This window comes from Callithrix jacchus, chromosome 9, assembly GCF_049354715.1.
Source record: "Callithrix jacchus isolate 240 chromosome 9, calJac240_pri, whole genome shotgun sequence".
NCBI lineage: Eukaryota > Metazoa > Chordata > Mammalia > Primates > Cebidae > Callithrix > Callithrix jacchus.
The window spans coordinates 101,903,753-101,922,394 of NC_133510.1; the positions used below are offsets into that span (position 1 = coordinate 101,903,753).

The 18,642-nt window shown below is 40.3% G+C and overlaps 1 protein-coding gene across 20 annotated transcripts in view; it reads right to left on the minus strand.

The window, feature by feature from the left end:
- ANKS1B (ankyrin repeat and sterile alpha motif domain containing 1B) overlaps positions 1-18,642 on the minus strand; it is a 1,309,735-nt gene that overhangs the window by 78,131 nt on the left and 1,212,962 nt on the right. For 14 of the 20 annotated variants that reach the window (XM_002752897.7, XM_009004424.5, XM_035258475.3 and 11 more), the window contains one exon: positions 17,755-17,934. The exons of 3 other annotated variants lie outside the window; for them this stretch is intronic. In XM_002752897.7, the coding sequence (XP_002752943.1) occupies positions 17,755-17,934 (180 nt within the window). The remainder of the gene's footprint in view (positions 1-17,754; positions 17,935-18,642) is intronic. 3 more of the 20 variants (XM_078337099.1, XM_078337098.1, XM_078337097.1) reach the window with 1 other exon arrangement.

Sequence of the window (18,642 nt, forward strand, 5' to 3'; positions counted from 1 at the left end):
TGACAAAATCACCTAACGATGCATTTCTCAGAAAATATCCCCACCATTAGGTTATGCATGACTGTCACTGTGTCAGTGCAAATGGTAAAGAGTCAGGATTGAAAAGAGTTTAAAATAAAAGCAGTTAATTCTGTTTGAGTTGTGAAAATTATTATTTTTTTGATATAGAGTCTTTGCTCTGTTGCTCAGGCTGGAGTGCAGTGGTGCAATCTTGGCTCACTGCAACCTCCGCTTCCTGGGTTCCAGTGATTCTTGTGCCTCAGCTATCTGAGTAGCTGGGACTACAGGTATGTGCCACCATACCCAGCTAATTTCTGTATTTTTAGTATATATGGGGTTTCATCATGTTGCCCAGGCTGGTCTCAAACTCCTGGCCTCAAGTAATCCACCCACCTTAGATTCCCAAAGTGCTGGGATGAAAATTACTTTTTTTAAAAAAGCTGATGCATTCCAGATACCAGTAGTTTTGTTGGCAGTACAATTTGTCAGGCTCACAGAGAAGCAACCTAAGGTGAACCTGTTGTAACTGGTGCATTCATAATATGAAACGGCTCTTCTCCTAGACATACATAGAGTTATTATACTGAGCACTGGAATGAATTTTTTAAATGTATGAGTTCCCAGAGTAGAAATTAACTGTGTTTGTGAAAATAACATTTCAGGGTACAACACGTATTGAAGCACTGAGTTTTGAAAAGTTTTGAGAAGGAAATATAATGTCAGTCATAAAATTTCATCTGGATCTCAAATTCCTAGAAAAGTAGTAACTTAAGTTTGTATTTTTTTTTTTTTTTTAGACAGAGTCTTGTTCTGTCACCCAGGTTGGAGTACAGTGGCGCGACCATAGCTCACCGCAGACGACCTCCCATTCTTAAGCGATTCTCTTGCCTCAGCCTCCCAAGGAGTTGGGACTACAGGCATGCACCACTTCACCCAGTTAATTTTTTTTTCTAAATGTGTAGAGATAAGGTCTTGCTATGTTGCCCAGGCTGGTCTTGAACTCCTGGGATCAAGCAATCAGCCCATCTTGGCCTCCCAAAGTGCTAGGATTACAGTTGTGAGCCACTGTGCCCAGTCTTAAATCTAAGGTTTTTTTTTTTTTTTTTTTTTTCCTTTTTGGAGACATTGGAGGCAGGGTCTCACTCTGTCACCCAGGCTGAAGTGCAGTGGCACAATCTCGGCTCACTGCAACTACTACCTCCTGGGTTCAAGTGATTCTCATGCTTTAACCTGTATAGCTGGGATCATAGGCATGAACCACCACACCCAGATAATTTTTGTATTTTTAATAGAGATGGGGTTTTACCATGTTGGCCAGGCTGGTTTCAAACTCCTGGCCTCAAGCAATCCACCCACCTTGGCCTTCCAAAGTGCTGGGATTACAGGCATGAGCCACTGCACCTGGCCAAATTAAACTCTACTTTTGTTTGTTTGTTTTGAGATGGAGTCTCACTCTGCTGCCCAGGCTGGAGTGCAGTGGCATGGTCTCAGCTCACTGCAACCTCACCTCCTGGATTCAAGTGATTCTCCTGCCTCTACCTCCTAAGTAGCTGGTATTACAGGCACCTGCCGAAACTTCTGGCTGGTTTTTGTATTTTTAGTAGAGACAGGGTTTCCTCATGTTGGCCAGGCTGGTCTTGAACTCTTGACCTCAGGTGTTTTACCTGCCTCCGCCTCCCAAAGTACTGGAATTACAGGCATGAGCCACTGTGCCTGGCCGTGATTAAGCTTTACAACGTCTTCATTTGTAAAGAAGAAGAAGAATAGTACCTGACCTACTTATTTCACCAAGTTGTGCAACAAATGTGTGTTGATTTCACTATCAAAGAAGTAAATATTAAATTATTGGTGATATCTTAGTTGTAAGTCTTCTGTGTCTTTACTTTGAAATTACTATGAAACCCTATTTGTTTGGGTTTCATAGTAATTCATGTTCAGAAAAACTAAATAAGCCTTTGCAATGTATGTGAGAGGGACTGAGAGAAAAATAGGCAAATGAAATTGCAAAAGGGCAATTAACAAAGCAGCTCATGTTAAGTTTCATGAGAAAGAAAACTTTTTCATAGCTAAATGTTTAGGGCTTAGAAAACAGAAGAAACACATATTTACCGAATGAATGGAATTATGTAACACATTCAAAAGGCCTTGGTAAATGGCAAAGCACTATGCAAACATTAGTCACTACCGTTATTCGTTATCATTTTTAACTGCTCTACTCTATTGGTGCCGCTTCTGCCTCTGGTGAGCTATGTCCCTGCCAACACACTTCTGGTTAATTGCAACAGAAACTGCACACTTCCTGTTGGAGGAGTCCTCATGTTTCCTCATAAAGGCAGCAAAGGGCTGCCAACTTGCTAAAGAGAGAAGGAACATTTTTCATTTGTGCACCTAGATGTCAAAGGCTGCTTATAGACCTTAGAAACAATTCTGTGAAAGAATGTTAATCGCCCCTTTGCAATTTCATTTCATTTCCATTTCCTCTAAATCTTTCTCACATATATTGCAAAGGCTCATTTAGTTTTTCTGAACCTGAATTACTATGACACCCAAACAAATATAGGTAAGTAAAGACACAGTAGACTTACAACTGAGATATTACCAATAATGTAATATTTACTTCTTTGATAGTGAAGTCAACACACATTTGAAGGTGTATAATTTTATCTTCAATTAAGACCTCTCTCTTGGCTCTGGAAATGTTTTCTTAAAACGCAATGCATGTCTATCATCTCGTACCTCAGGTTATCATGACTCCAGCTCAGAAAACAACACAGCTGTATTCCAACCTAATTACAAAATAAAAATAATATAACCAATTTCCAAAGTTTTCCTTTGAAAGGTGGACTTCCTTTTTGCTCAATTGGTAGCAATCGAGTAGTTTACAATAAACTATCTCTCCTTTATCATGGTTTGTACTCTTTCCTGTAGCATTCTCAGAAAGTGCTATTAACATCTTCTATTAAAAGCAAAAAAACTCCTTTCCTTGCCCCAACGTTACCCTCAGTTTCCTGCTGAATTACTCTATTCTTCTTTAAGGAAAACTCCCTGAGAAGCGTCTAGGTGGTCTCCATTTTCTCTTTTCCTGTCCTCATCTGAGCCCACTCTACTGGAACTGAGACCATTTTCCATTTTCCTTGACCTATGTGATACCCTTGATCACTCCTCCGTTCCTTAGCCTCCTTTGCTGCTTCCTGTAATCTGGGCATCCCTGGAGTGTTAGTTCTCAATCTTCCCATCCTTTTTGGCCATACTAGGTGGCCTCTTCCAGTTATGACTCCCAGATTTGTATCTCCAGCCCAGGCTTCTTCCCTAAATTCAAGACTTGGACACTCAGCTGCCTGCTTGATGCTTCTCCTTTCGCATTTATTAGTCAGCTCAACCTTAAATTAAATGCCAGAGTCCAAGCTCCTGATGACTCACCTCCCTGTAAGCTTCCTTATTTCAGCAAATGGCAGCCCTTTCTTTCCAGTTGTTCAGGTTCATAATGCTGGAGCTCTTCTTTCTCTCATATCTCACATTCAATCCAGCAGCAAAACCAATTGAATCTACTTCTAAAATCTTCCCACCTTCCTGTCACTACTTGCTCCAAGCTACTCCCTTTTCTCATTTGATTTATTCCATTGGCTTCTTACTTGTCTCACTGCTGTCTTTCTTGCCCCCTTACTATCTCTTCTCAGCACTAGAGTCAAAATGACTTATCTAAAATGAAAGCCAGGTCATGCCATTCAGCTCCATTCAACTCAGAAGATAATTCAAAGTCCCAACAATGACTTTCAAGGTTCTCCATTCTCTGGTTGCCACACTGCTCTACCCTCCTACCCTCCTCTCCTACCCGTCTTCCTCTTGCTCCCTGGGTTCTTGACAGCAAAGCACATTCTTGCCTCATAGCCTCTGCATTTGCTTCTCATTCTGCCTGACATGTTCTCCCTCTGGCTACTATAGGACTAGCTCCCTGGCTTCCGTCAAGTTCTATTCTAATGTCACTTTCTCATAGAAGCCTTCCTCAGGCACCCCAGCATATTATATCCAAATCAAGTCTGTGCTTTCCACTCTATAAAAGGATTATACTTTCAAACAGAAATTATTTGTTAGTTTTTGAGACAGGGTCTCACTCTTGTCACCGAGGATGGAGTGCAATGACACGATCTTGGCTCACTGCAACCTCTACCTCCTAGGTTCAAATGATTCTTGTGCCTCAGCCTCCCAAGTAGCTGGAATTACAGGCATGCACCACCACACCTGGCTAATTTTTGTATTTTTAGTAGAGATGGGGTTTCACCATGTTGCCCAGGTTGGTCTCGGACTCCTGGACTCATGGGTTCCCCTCGCTTTGGCCTCCCAAAGTACTGGGATTATAGATGTGAGGCACCATACCTGGCCTCCAGCAGAAATGTAAAATGTAGAAAATATGTGATGCATAAGAACCTATCTCCCTATCACCCTGACAGTCATGTAAAAGTAGTTACTGGTCATCTATTGTGTGCAAGGCATGGGTCACAAAATAAGTAGGGATCAGTTTTGCTTTTAATTAACGTTTATGGAATGAAAATTGCTTTTTCCATTGTCAGAATCAGCAGTAAACTGGGACTGACAGGCTGATGGTGGGTCTCAGAACAGAGTGAGTAGATGACAGCTCCATCAACTCAATAACCCCTATTAGGCTCTGGAAACCTTCTGGGAGTCTGCTGATATTGTAGAGCTAGTCTAATAAAGAAACTTTTATGAGCACAGCCCTCTAGTCATATTCTACCAGAGATGAAATTTTCTGCTGTGTTCTAGCCCTGAAAAAAAAAAAAGGCTTTTCCTCTGTTTCTCCCTTATGTTTGTCATAATACTTTCAACACTTCAGGGTATTCAGAAATTGACCAGAAGGAACCCAACAAGAAATATGAAAGGTTCAGAGTGAAAGCTAAAGGAATAATGAAGTATATTCCTTCTCTTAGATGATAGCGCTTCTAAAAGAAAATGAAAACAAACTTGAAGAGCAAACAAAACAGCTTCAAAGGCAGAAGAAAAACGGGCATCTCAACAAAGGAAGCTTTGGTCCATAACCAGCAAACCTTAAGCAGAGACTTGGATGAGATGAGACCTGTCAAAGGATGGGGTCAAACAAGTTCAGTCAAGAGGTACCGCACCAAACACCTTGTATGTCTATTTTCTTTCAGCAGTGACAGCCCCACAGGTGCTTCTTCTGTGGGCAATAACTGAACCCAGGCTGGAAAAACAGAAAATTAGAGCCTTTTGTTTCTCCTAAGTTATCCAGAGGCCACAGGCTGGCATCTAATTACCTCTTCCTTCCCACCACTGGAGACAGAGGAACAGTCCTCTTTCTCACCTCTTGGGTGAGTTTTGAAATACATACTCAGTCCTGTAACAACTGCATGTGATTTAGATTCTGCTCTTCAACCACACTGTCAGCTTCTCAAGTTCCCTGTCTGTGTCTATTTATTTCTAATTCTAAAGTGTGAACGTTATGCATGCACCCCACTGACCCTTTTTATAAAAGGTTTCAGCTGAACTATTTCATTTGCAGGAAATGCTGGAGTCAAGAAAATGCTGCTTCCTGCCATTTCTCCATCTTTCTGAAGAGCAGTCCTTTCAAAACTTCATGATCGTGACCTTCCCCTGTGCCTATGGGGAAGATTTTTGGACAGATTAGTTATCACCTGCTGGGAAGGAAAAGCCAGGCCAACAGTTGTTTCTCTAACAACATCTGCATGTGTGCCCCATGATTGCTGGAGTCAGCATTAATCAACTTACCAAGAAGGAGAGGAAGTAAACAACACATTTGGTTCCATCTAAGTCCACTGGCATGATATAAATCCTAACACTGTCTGCCCAAGTTTAAGGCGTTCCTTCCATTCCCTTTCCTTCCCTTCCCTTTCCCATTCCTCTCCAGTCTCCCTCCCTTCTTCCTCCCTCCCTCCCTCCCTTCTATTCTTCCCTCCCTCTCCTCCGTCCTTCTCTTCCTCCCTCCCTCCCTTTCCTTTCTTCCCACTTTATCCTTTCCTCCCTTCCTCCCTCCCTTCTTCCTTCCTGCCTCCCTTCTATTCTTCCCTCCCTTTTCTCCTTCCTTCTCTTCTTCCCTCCCCTCCTTTCCTCTCTCCCCACTGTCTCCCTTCCTTCCTTCCTCCCTTCTTCCTTCCTGCTTCCCTTCTATTTTTCCCTCCCTTTCCTCCTTCCTTCTCTTCCTCCCTCCCTTCCCTTTCTCCCTTCCTTCCCTCCCCTCCTTTCCTCTCTCCCCACTTTCTCCCTCCCTCCCTTCCTTCCTCCCTCCCTCTTTCCTTCCCTTCCTTAACTCTAATTCTGGAACTGATATCACATAAAAGTCATCCTTGGCTCCTAAAGTAGGACAGAACTATAGGCCTATGATATTCCTGTTATTCATTTGTAGAGATAATATATAACCTGTGTTCCCTAATATGACATTTGTAGCCCTAAATGGCATTACACAATTGTTTATAAAAATCTCTTCACAAGAAAAATATAGAGCAGAGAAAAAAAAATGAGCACTGCCTCTACAATCCAGCTTTCATTGTACAGCTCCCCATGTTCTAGGGATGTTGCAGGAAATTTACGTCAATTGGGATCATGCTGTTTACAGCAATAGGGGCTGATTTACTTGTACTACCTCAAGGTCTGTATGCTATCAACCGTTTCTCAGGACCACTAAAAAGCAGAACATTAATAACTAATTCAGAAAAGCAGTGCTCAGCTTTTTATCATAACATGAATGGCTGAAAAAAAACCCAGATTTTGCAAAATAATGTTGTTCTTTGTAACATCTCTTTAAAATATATATGTTTCTTTCTTGCAAACCGAGGTTGACACTTTCTTTACTTAAAGTCATTTATTAACTGGAGGTTGAATGTTTCTTTCCTGCTTTTGATAGAAAAGATGTATTGGGCAGAGTCATTTCTTCAATGATGTTTATCGAGACCCACCATTTCTTCATTTTATCCTTGTGAAAAATATGAAAAAACAAAGTGCAGCTGAATGATCCTCTTGACTGATGCCAAGCTCAGAGGTCTCTAGTAGAAAGCTACACAGTTTTTTTTTTTCAGTTCTACTTTATTCAACACTTCACTCAATACATTGGTGGACGACTTCAAAGGTTTGTTGCTTTACGGAAAGTTTCTTAAAACCAGCACATTACCTAATTGAAAAGGATAACTGATACACTAAGTAACAACCAAGTCTTAGAAAGGTCTTGATAAACTAGGATTATTGGATGAGTAACTTGATAAAACTGCTTTATCTGGAAAAGGATAATGTAAATCCAGTGCTGCCGAGAAAAGAGGTGTAGTTTATGGCTATTGATAAAGCCTGGGAAATTATCATGAAGAAAGACTCAGTAAGAATGAATGAATGTCCCTTCCTGGTTGCTGCCAGGTTATCTTGGGGTCGGGTGTGGAGGCTCAAGCCTGTAATCCCAGCACCCTGGGAGGCTGAGGCGGGTGGATCACGAGGTCAAAGATCGAGACCATCCTGGTCAACATGGTGAAACCCCGTCTCTACTAAAAATACAAAAATTTTAGCTGGGCATGGTGGTGCGTGCCTGTAATCCCAGCTACTCAGGAGGCTGAGGCAGGAGAATTGCCTGAACCCAGGAGGCGGAGGTTGCGGTGAGCCGAGATCGCACCATTGCACTCCAGCCTGGGTAACAAGCACGAAACTCCGTCTCAAAAAAAAAAAAAAAAAGAATGAATGATATGTTAATGCTGATCTGCCCAGAGCTGGGGAACCAGGATGCTGTGTGGCCCACATTCAACCTTATCACATGAGGTTGGCAAGGAGCTGGAGGCATTTAGTATAGTGAGGGGAAGGTAGTAAATTGTCTTCGGTCTTAAAAAAAAAACCTCTTCCCAGCAAAAGGGAGCAGATGTATTCTTTGCTGTTTTAGATGATATCATGAACTATGTAGGAGTTATAGGGAGGCTTATTTCAATTCAATATAAGGCAAAAGTTTTATCAACTAGAACCTTTCCAATCATGGGGCTGCCTCACAAAGAGTGGGCCAGCTTTCCAGTGACAAGTTTTGGCAGAAACTTTTGACTATCTATAAGGATCTATTAGAATGGGTGCCTGCATCAATGAAGAGATGGGACTACATACATTTTCTGGCCCCTTCTCATCCTAAAAGTTTCTGCTTTTCTTTAACAGTACAGTTGGTCATCTGTATTCTTGGTTCTGCATTCTTCTGATCGCACAGAAGAATCTTCTAGCTATTCATGCATACAGACAAAAGCAAGTTATCACGAATTTTGTGATCCTGCATTCAAAGCTCATTAAAATAGAGACCCATACAGAAAGGAGGTCACATCATTTCACAGTGATTCACATGAAGCAATTGCTTACTATCGCTGGTTTGTAAAGAATGAAAAATCGGATGTCAGGAGCAAAGGATTTTCTTCAAATACAATGTTTATCCATGCTACTTTAGAGGTTTAATTGTCTACTGAAGTTGCATTTACATAAGGTATTAGATATTCTTAATAGAATTTTTCAAGAAACTCAAAACACTGCATTGGGAGCATTTGGGGCTTTGGAATTTCTACAATGTGTCATGTCTGTTAGTTCCCAGTTTGCAGAGACAATATGGGGGGTTCATCAACACTGTGGTTCACATGATGCCTGTGAAACCAGACTGCCTGCATTGGAATCCTGGTTCTACACTTTGCAATTTTTGTGGCAGTGGGCAAGCCACATAAATGCTCCCTGCCTCAATTTCCTTTTTACACAATTTTACTAATCAGTGCTGGCTCTGACGATGATGATGATCAACCACCAGGTCTAAGCTAGACAGGCTGTGTTCTATTGTTCCAGGCAGTGTATTTCCCTAAAAAACTGGAGGCCATCCCAATTTGTGTCCAATCTGATATATTGTAGAACCCTGGGGTTTTATAATGCCTATAGCCTTACATAAAATAATTTGGTCAAGAGTATTTACAGATGGCTTATTTTAGAGGAATTAAAACATGACTATGGAAGAGTTAGGCACTGCCCCGCTATAGTCAACATACACTTTACCAAAAAAGAAGCAAACATTTAAAAATGAAATATCATTAAATATTTTGAAATATACCAACTCATAGATGTCCTTTAATTTTTTAAAAGTTTTTTAAGTATGGATATCATCTGTAATTCTTTTTCCAAAGAGCACCAGTGTTAACTAGGTTATAACATGAATAGGAGCTTCCTGAACAGTGTTTGCATTCATAAAAGCTACCATTTCCAAGTCAATGGAGAGGTATTAGTTTGGGCTTACAAGCTGGAAAACAGAAACAGTTTTGTAAAATGTAGCTCAATATGAGATTTACTTTAAAATGCATTTACTCTCAGATGCAGTTGAAAAAGCATAATGTAGAAGAAAACTAGAGGTTATCTCAAAATATTAACAATAATTTCTAAAACAATCCAAACATATAGTTTCGTAGTTGGTAAAATACTTCGAAAAATACCATTTTATTTGTGCCTCACAACAATGATGTGAGGTGGGCATTAACCTCACTCTAGGAAGAGAAAACTAAGGCTCTTTGTAGCTACGAGCAGGTTACAGAGGTAATTGATATCAGAGATGGGATTTTTCACCCTGATCTCATTTCTTCAAATCTGGCATTCTAACAAAGCTCATCAAATTAGGTATGAAAAAATGAAATCAATACTCATCTGATATAGCAATTTTCCATCAGACAGTCTCAGAATTTGAAAGTCAGAGTGAATTTATTCAGGCGCCCACTACTGCCATTTCTGCCTGCTTAGAAACCAGCTTTTTTTTCTGGTAGCAGTGGCCTGGATGTCCATAGGAGATGGAGCTAAAACCACCCTTGGTGTGGGACCTCTGTCTTGCTAATTAATCTCTCTCCCTCTCTCTTTCTCCACACACACACACACACACACACACACACACACACACCCCTTTGTGATTAGCTCAGGGAAGGACACTTGATCCAAACTAGGCTGACTTGAACTGATGGAACATAATACTGGGACTTTTTCTTTTTTGAGACCAACTCTTGCTCTGTCTCCCAGGCTGGAGTGCAGTGGTATAATCTCTGCTCACTACAACCTCTGTCTCCTGGGTTCAACCGGCTAGCCGTTGTATTTTCAGTAGAGACGGGCTTTTGCCATGTTGCCCAAGCTGGTCTTGAGCTTCTGGCCATAAGTGATCCACTGGCCTCAGCCTCCCAAATTGCTGAGATTATAGGCATAAGCCACCATGCCAGGCCTGGGACCTTTATTTTGATACTCTTGGAAAGATAGTTTCTCTTTCTTGTAACTTCAAGTTCAACAGCAATGTGGCTTGAAACTCTCCACATGTAGAGGAAGGCTATTTGGGTAAAGAGCCAACACAGAGGACAGCAGAGCCAAGAGATGGAGAGCCAGAGAACAATGCAGCAAAATGGCAGCTGAATCCAGGACTCCTGCCCTTTTCTGCTTAAGCCATCTTGAGTTGGATTTCTTGTTACTAACATGCACCCGGAAGAGTCCTTGCTGATAAATTACTTTAGGCCTATACAAACAGAATTAACTGAGACAGGGCTGCATGAACAGCCCTATTACCACTAGGTGTTTAAAAACCTTCTTTTTATTATTTACCACTGGAAAAAGAAAGGGAAGAAGGAGAATAAGAATCAGAGCATTCTCCTACCCTTGAAAATTTAGCAAGGGCAGATTATAACTGCCAAAACTGACCTGTGGACCCAAGAACTGGTCTGCATGTAATAAGAAACATTCTGAAAATTTAACAAATGGAAAACTAACCTGTTGGGCCTCTTTGTGAACAAGCTGTTCAATGTCAACAAGCCTAAGGCACTACTAAATATCACAAGGACAATTCCACTGAAATAGGGTTTTTATATATTATCAGATATTTTATTCAGTTGTTTTTTTTTTTAAACAGAGTATTTTCTATTGATATTCTTTTTCTTTAAATACATGGTCTGGTTTTAATTGGAAACAGTACCCTTGGTTAAGCACCAGCACATGGAGGGAAGGTGGAGACATTAGATCTTCTCTAGCAAAATGATTGGAGGTGTTTAGGGCTGACTGCAGTCTATCAGAATCAACTCTGGCTAATGTACCTTCTTTTTCTTTTTTTTTTTTGAGACAAGAGTCTCACTCTGCCACCCAGGCTGGAGCGCAGTGGCGAGATCTCAGCTTATTACAACCCCCGCCTCCTGGGTTCAAGCAATTCTTCTGCCTCAGCCTCCCCAGTAGCTGGGACTATAGGCGTGCACCACCACACCCAACTAATTTTTTTTTGTTTTTGTATTTTTAGTAGAGACGGGGTTTCACCGTATTGGCCAGGCTGGTCTTGAACTCCTGACCTCGTGATCCGCCCACCTCAGACTCCCAAAGTGCTAGGATTACAGGCGTGAGCCACCATGCCCAGCCCAGTTTGCCTTCTTCATGAATTTGACAGGGAAGAAAATAATCCAGACCTGTAAGATGAGTATCAAAGCCTAAAAAAGAATCCATCTGAGTCATTCTGCCACTTCTTCCAATTCTTATTTTTTATTACTGAAGTATACACAAGACACTAATCATATTAATATTAGTGTTGCCCAAAAGACACTAATCATACTGGAATTTCTAGCTCCAAAGTTGTCTCAGATAGAGTAGGGTGTATTTGCTAAAAGAAAATTAACTGACCACATTAATAAAAAAGGTGTATAATACATCAGGTTTAAATTCCAAGTATGGAAGCACTGTTTTCTGCTTTTGCTGGCTACTGGTCTAGAGTTCGTGGCTTGAAATAGGGCATAGATATCATCAACATTCCAGATGATCTCTGAGGCTAGGGTGTCAGCTTGTCAACTTGACAAGCTGTCAAACTGGAAGCTCCTGATGGAAGAGATTACTGAGTGCATTCCTGACCTTCTTTTTTTGGTTGCGTATGATCTGTCTGTGCTTAAGAGTTGGTCTTTGGACCGTCACAGAAGGGAATGCTGAAATCATGGACAAGCTTTCTGAATAGTGGCTCTGTGATGAAAATCTAAATTAAAAACTAGGCATTAACTTACAGACATTAAAAAAAATCTGATGTGACACAGTATAGAAAAACTTGTTTAGTTTGGGGAAAAAAACTTTTTTTTTTCTTTGAGACAGAGTCTCCCTCTGTCGCCCAGACTGGAGTGCAGTGGCACCATCTCAGCTCACTGAAACCTCTGCCTCCAGGGTTCAAGCAATTCTCCTGTCTCAGCTGGGACTACAGGCGTCCTCCATCATGCCCAGCTAACTTTTGCATCTTTAGTAGGGACGAGGTTTTGCCATGTTGGCCAGGTTGGTCTCAAACTCCTGGCCTGAAGTGATCTGCCCACCTTAGCCTCCCCAAACGGCCCACCTTGGCCTCTCAAAGTGCTTGGATTATTGGCATGAGCCACTGCACCTGGCCAAAAAAGCCACTTTCTAAAATGCTGTTCAACACAGTTGTGCTATTTTCTGAAAACTGATCCCATAAATTCCAATAATGCCAGAGCAGTGGTAGAATTTCTAGGAATGACAGGCCTACTCTCTCAGGAAAGTATATAAAAGGAGAAACTACTGTCCTGCTTCTTTCCCAGACATGGCAAAGTGTTTGCTTCATGGCTTTCTGGGATATCCATGCTTTTTTAGTTAACAGTTCTGTGCACAAAGCATTTCAATAAAGTTCCAACTTTCGTTTAAAGAAAAAAGACCTTTCGCTTGATACTTTATCTAACGATGTTACAATAATAACGTCTTATTACCATATGATATTTTTTGTCACGTGAACTGGCAGAGAAAGGCGGCATCCATCCTCTGCTTTCCCTGGCTTTCAGATCATTCTACACAGATCCCTTTGTATCTTGATATATGCTCCTTGGCAGATGATGTGTTTACACAATTAAAATAATAAAAAAGAAAAATTAAAATTTCATTCTCAATATAATGCTAAGTATGGGTAACACTGGAACAAAAGATGGTCTTTCTAGAATGCTACAACCACCTGAGCACTTGCTTTCAACTTTCTGTCATCAATTGGCCTACAATGAGCAGGGATCTTTGAATTAGGGACCGACAGGTGACGCATCTGAACTCATAGTCATATCTGTCTATACAGTGCTTTACAGTTTAGAATATGCTTTCATATAAATTATCTGATACATGCAGGCCTGAGCAGCAGACATTATCCACATTTTAAAGACAAAAAACAAAACAAAACAAAACTCAAGTTCAGAGTCACCACATAACTTGGTCCAGGTCACACAGCCAGAAAGAAACCAAATCAGAATTCCAACTGAAGAAGCCACTAAGGAAACAGCATCCACTATTTGGAGAAACACCACCAGTAAGAACTTATTGGTATACAGGGGTTAACCCACCACCTATCTATGAAGCTTTTCACATGGGAGATGGGTAGAGTTCTGCCACACTGTGCAGGGTCTCTGCTGAAGGATCAACAAATAACCAGCGTAGTTTTGCATTTAAGGATTTCATGGTGTTAATCATGAGCTGATTCAATCAGTTTCCACTAAACTGCTAGTGATTTTATCTTCTGCTTGCTGTGCCCACATAAACGGAATCTATTACAGCACATGGGAAATTAGTATTTGTTGAACTGTTTTAAAAATATTTTGCCATTTTAATAGAGAGGAAGGTACAGGGCATCAGGGACTATAAAGGAACAAGGACAGGGTTAGGCAGGCCAGGGCTTGAGTCCCAGCTCTGCCATTTACCAGCTGTGATGCCAAGCACTCACCCTGCTTGGCTTCCTCATGTGAACACAGGCTCTTGTGAGGATTAAATAAGATACTGCATGTGCAATCCCAGGCACGACCTGGCCACAGCAATGATTCCATATGGCTCAGCTTCTACCTCCCTTTCTTTAGTAATATCAAAACAACAAACATTGGAAGAACTAAAATATAATATACAAAATGCTTTCAATAAGGAAGAAATTGATCTAGTTGTACTTATTAATATTATTTACATTGAGAAATATTAAGCTTGCAACTGAATTGATTTTCTAATAATTTAGAAAAAGTGTTTTTAGTGCCCAGATAATACTTTTTTAAAGAAAATTTAGACAAGAGCATTCAAAACATAAAGACTTTACATTAAACACTATTCTAATATTTAAGTTAAAGTTTATGCAAAGATATGAATTTCTTTTACTGTTGAGAAGTCTTTGTTTTGTGAAAATACAAGTACTATTTAATTTTCTCATATGTATTTCTATAAATGAAAGCCTTCTATAAATGGCTGTAATTTTTGGGATTTAGAAACTCTTTCTTCTTTTGCATGAGTTTGGAGAATGTGGCCCTAACTGATTCCATCCCTCTCATTATTTTAAGGGTACTTAGACTTCTAAATATCATTCAAGAAAACTTTGGAAGATTGCAATTAGGTCCTAAATACTAAAAATATTTTCCTCCTTCTGATATATTTTCCATTTACTGTCTCATTTCCACATAACTCAGAATTAAAAGCTGATAGGCCATGTGCTGTATGCACATTAACAGTGTGCAGGACACCTTGTTTGTGCTAAAATGAGATAACAGATGTTGAAGTACTTTGAGAATTTAAAAGCACTATGCATATTAAGGTATAATTATACAAATGTAAATGCAACATCTATTTATTAGGGGTATGGAAATGGTGGAGTGTTTCAGAACTTTTGGGCTAATGAGTCCAGTTTAGAATTACAAGCTAGAGGAACTATGTTTTCAGCATGATAGGAAACCCATATTTCAGATGTATTTATATCATTACATTCAGTTCGTGCTGAACTCAATTTTGTTTCTCATATATTCATTTAAAATAACTTGATGGCAGAATATTGCTTATTTTAGAATAATAGCAAACAATGATCACAATGTTTGCAAATCCCCTGTATCCCAAGAAACATTGTTTCAAATTAAAAACTAGCAATCAAACACTATTCTAGTGTTTTATTTTAAGTATCTGCTAACAAATTTAACAGGTAAAATGGACATTAAATTTATCTCAATTTAATTTTAAGCATTGGTTTTCCAAGTTAAGCAAAGCACCTCCAAACATCTGGTAAGCAGACCTCAAGAAGGCAAAACTCCTATAAATTATTGCAGCCACCAAGAACTTAAGGTTTCTGGCCTAGGGCTAGAATTCCAAATCACTCTAGCAGTGGCTCAGCTAACTTGAAGTAGAGGGGTTTCTAAGAACATAAATCTGTCCTGGTGATTTTCTCTGAACTGAAGTCTCCTTTCTTTTGGTAGGCAGGAAAGAAAGCCTGAAGCTCAACTTTGCATTTAAGTGGGAAACGAACTGGTTAGGTAAGCATTAACCAAGCTACAATAAGTTTCTTGGATGAACCCCTTGGGAAAGAACTGGAGGAATGGAGCTCCAGATTGGAAGGAGGGAGCTCCAGGTTGCAAGTTACTTGCTTGCAAGAATTTTCATTGCTAATTCAAGTCTTTAGGAAGATCCAACTTGATTGCCTAAACATGTAACTTGAGGGGAAAAAATATGGTCTAGGGAGATATGACAAGTTTTCTAAAAAGTAAATGAATTACAAAAAGTATTACAGCAAATGACCAAAAATAAGGTAGAATAAGAAAAAAACAAACATCAACTGAATGGTTGAGTGGTGGGAAAGTCACATCAACTGAATTATTCAACAACAAAATGACAGAGTATTTCATAGTTTGACAGGTTAAAGCACCAGTTTTAAGAGGCATGCATTCATTGCTCTATAGATTTTGGCCTTGCCAAGCTAGGGATCATGCTCAAAACTGCAATTAATACCACCTAAAGAGCTGAAGTTCCAGAATCTCTTTTGCTTATTGATCAGATTCCTGTGGTGTCATCCCTATTTTCCCTGCAGCAGAAGTGCTGTATTGAACAGCAGGCTTTTAGAAAGCTGCTAATAAGCTCCTGGTTGCTGATGGAGCCTGTGTCTCTAGCAGTCACTCGATCATTGTTAGCAGCCCATGTGAGGGGAATGCATGCATCTACAGGTCTCTAATTCACCACATCCCTTCAGCCTGCTTATCTCACTCTGCTTTCTGCTTTTGGGCTTTTCTCACCTGGCCAGATAAAAGTCCATTCCATTTTCTCAAGGCAAGACAATTCTTGTAAGGGATGCATTTCTGATTGGAGTGACCCGTTAAAAGATGTTTGCTATTTGGTACTCCTGCCCCTGCTTGTGAACCTCAGGCAGAATGTAAGGGTGCAGTCTCTCCAGGTTACCTCTGAGTGTTTATACATAGGTGGAAAGGTAACTCCTCTTTAAAAAAAGAACTGCACTATACAGAGAAATTTCATAAATTATACAAGCAGCTGAGAGAAGTAATTCTGTTATACTGAGGTTGACACAAGTCAATAATAGCTAATGCTCATTAAAGAACGATCCTCCCTTACCCAGGGAAGAAACAGGCTCAGAAAAGACCCAGTTCATATTAATACATAAAGAGCACATGGCTCAAGGTTAAAACAAACTACATATCTGAAATGCTGTCATTAGAGAAATTTAACCACCTATGTGATTTGAAAATATAACAAGTAACAGGAAATAAATAAAAAGTCTGGGGGGGAAAAAAGCTTTCAGATGCCCTCTTTAAAAGAACATCAGTGAAAACAGTAATAAAAATTAAAAGACAATACCTAGCAACAGAGAAAGAGAAAATTATTCTTTTCTTGTTTCTCCTATATTTTCCATCCCCTTTCAATAAAAGATTCTCCATAATCCCAACATTGCCATTTCCTGCACAAAGAACCCAGAGAACAATTCAAAATTAAAGGAGCTGAAAGAAGACACAGTATCCCAGGGCTACTCTCCCCAAGGCATTTGCAGGCAGAATAGCCGTGGTTTCCAGAACATTCTCTTCACATTTATCTTTCATGAGCTGCAGCATAGAATGTTTACCAGAGGCTTTAAAAATAAAATCTCACTAAACAGTTGAGAAAGATATTTAACAACCAAGGCAAAGCAATTACAGTTAAATTTTCACCTCAAGATTCCCATCTTAGGTGTGGGAGGCAAAGAGAAGACTCCTGCACATCAGTCTGAACCTAGAATGAGGATGAAAAGAGTTGATTCTGCCAATAGTTGGCAACAAATCCATAGTTTTGCCTCTCAGGGCGAAACGTGGAGCCAGCTGCCCACCTGAATGTGCATTAAGAACAGCGCCACTTTTTGGTTAAGGCTGACTCAAGTTTCTAAGCAGCAATCCAAGGATAGGCTAGACATCAACATCCATACCAAAAACGTGGAAAGGTCTGAATGTGACAGATCTCTCTTTTCAATTATTTGTGTCAGAAAGCATCATCATTTTCAACTATTCAAGGTGACAATGAGATACTACAACTAGTCCCAGTAGAGCATTTCTGTATGAATGTATAGACTTGGGAGGAAATTAACATCACACGGGGTTAATCCTTACCCTGAAACTTCTGCCTCGTTATCCAACCAATTTGCATTTTGTAATCTAGACTTTTATTATTCATTTTCATTATGATTTGACTTTGACACAATATTATTCCCTTTAGGGCAAAGACTTTCTGGGTGCAATGAGATCAGATATAATTTCTTCAGCAGGAATGCATAAAGAGGACTGTGTACACATTCCATTCCCAGAAATTTCTGTCTCAATCTAGTTCAGATGAGCAAGGAATGAAAGGCGGGGCATAAAATGGTATAAATTCTAGTTAGGCACAGGCAGTAAGCATCCATTTTGTGAGCTACTGTTCAATATTAAAAGGCATTACCTGATATGGATGAAAAAGACATCACAAAGGCTTATAACACCTTACCTGAGCCATCTGCCTCTCCAGTTTTGATCGGGGAATATCATCAAAGTAGTTTTCATTTCTTCTCCTCCTTGCATCGCCCTGCATGATAATGTGAGGAACGTCTAGGGAGCCACCAGTGGTGTAAGTGCTTTGGCTAAGTGATGGAGACAACTGAGGAGGAGTGTGATTACCACTGGGTTCCTGAATGGAAATACATCATGAAATAAATACCATGTTCCGTGGCTAACCTTTGGTTTCAAAATTGCGAAATACTGACAAGACAAATTGTGGGGGTGGGGAGTCGCTTTAGAGTCAACAGCCAAGGAATGAATGGCATTCCACCATTTTATTAACAACATGACTAGTCAATACGTTTTCCCCTAAGTATTTCAGGTAAAGTGTCTGAAATATCAAGAGTCAGGTTCTGTTTTCCTAAAGCAACACAGTGGATGGTCTCAGGAGGGAGGCACACCTATATTGGGCACCTCTGACACTACTGCATGTGTTTACAGGGAAGTAACCGGCCCTCATGTGGGCAGAGCATCCTCACCATGGCAGATGCCATGATGAGAAAGCTAAAATGGGACCCAATGGGTTTTGATCCAAAGAATGGTCTGACAACAGGGTTAGGAAGAGGACACAGTATGGCAACACAGCATGTCACACGCACAGACTGCAGAGCAGTGCATGCTACGACAGAGGATGCTTTTCCATGGCAAAGACAACTCCATCTGAGGGAAGCGGGTCAGGAGGAAGATAGGGGGCATAGACAGCTCAGCTCTACTGTTTGCGAGTAAGATGAGGATTGGGATCATGGTGTTTCTCCACACCACTTCTCCTCCAGATATTCTGGACAGATTTAGGTCCTACACTTTTTCTTGGGAATCTCTGTCTTTGATCTTTTTTTGT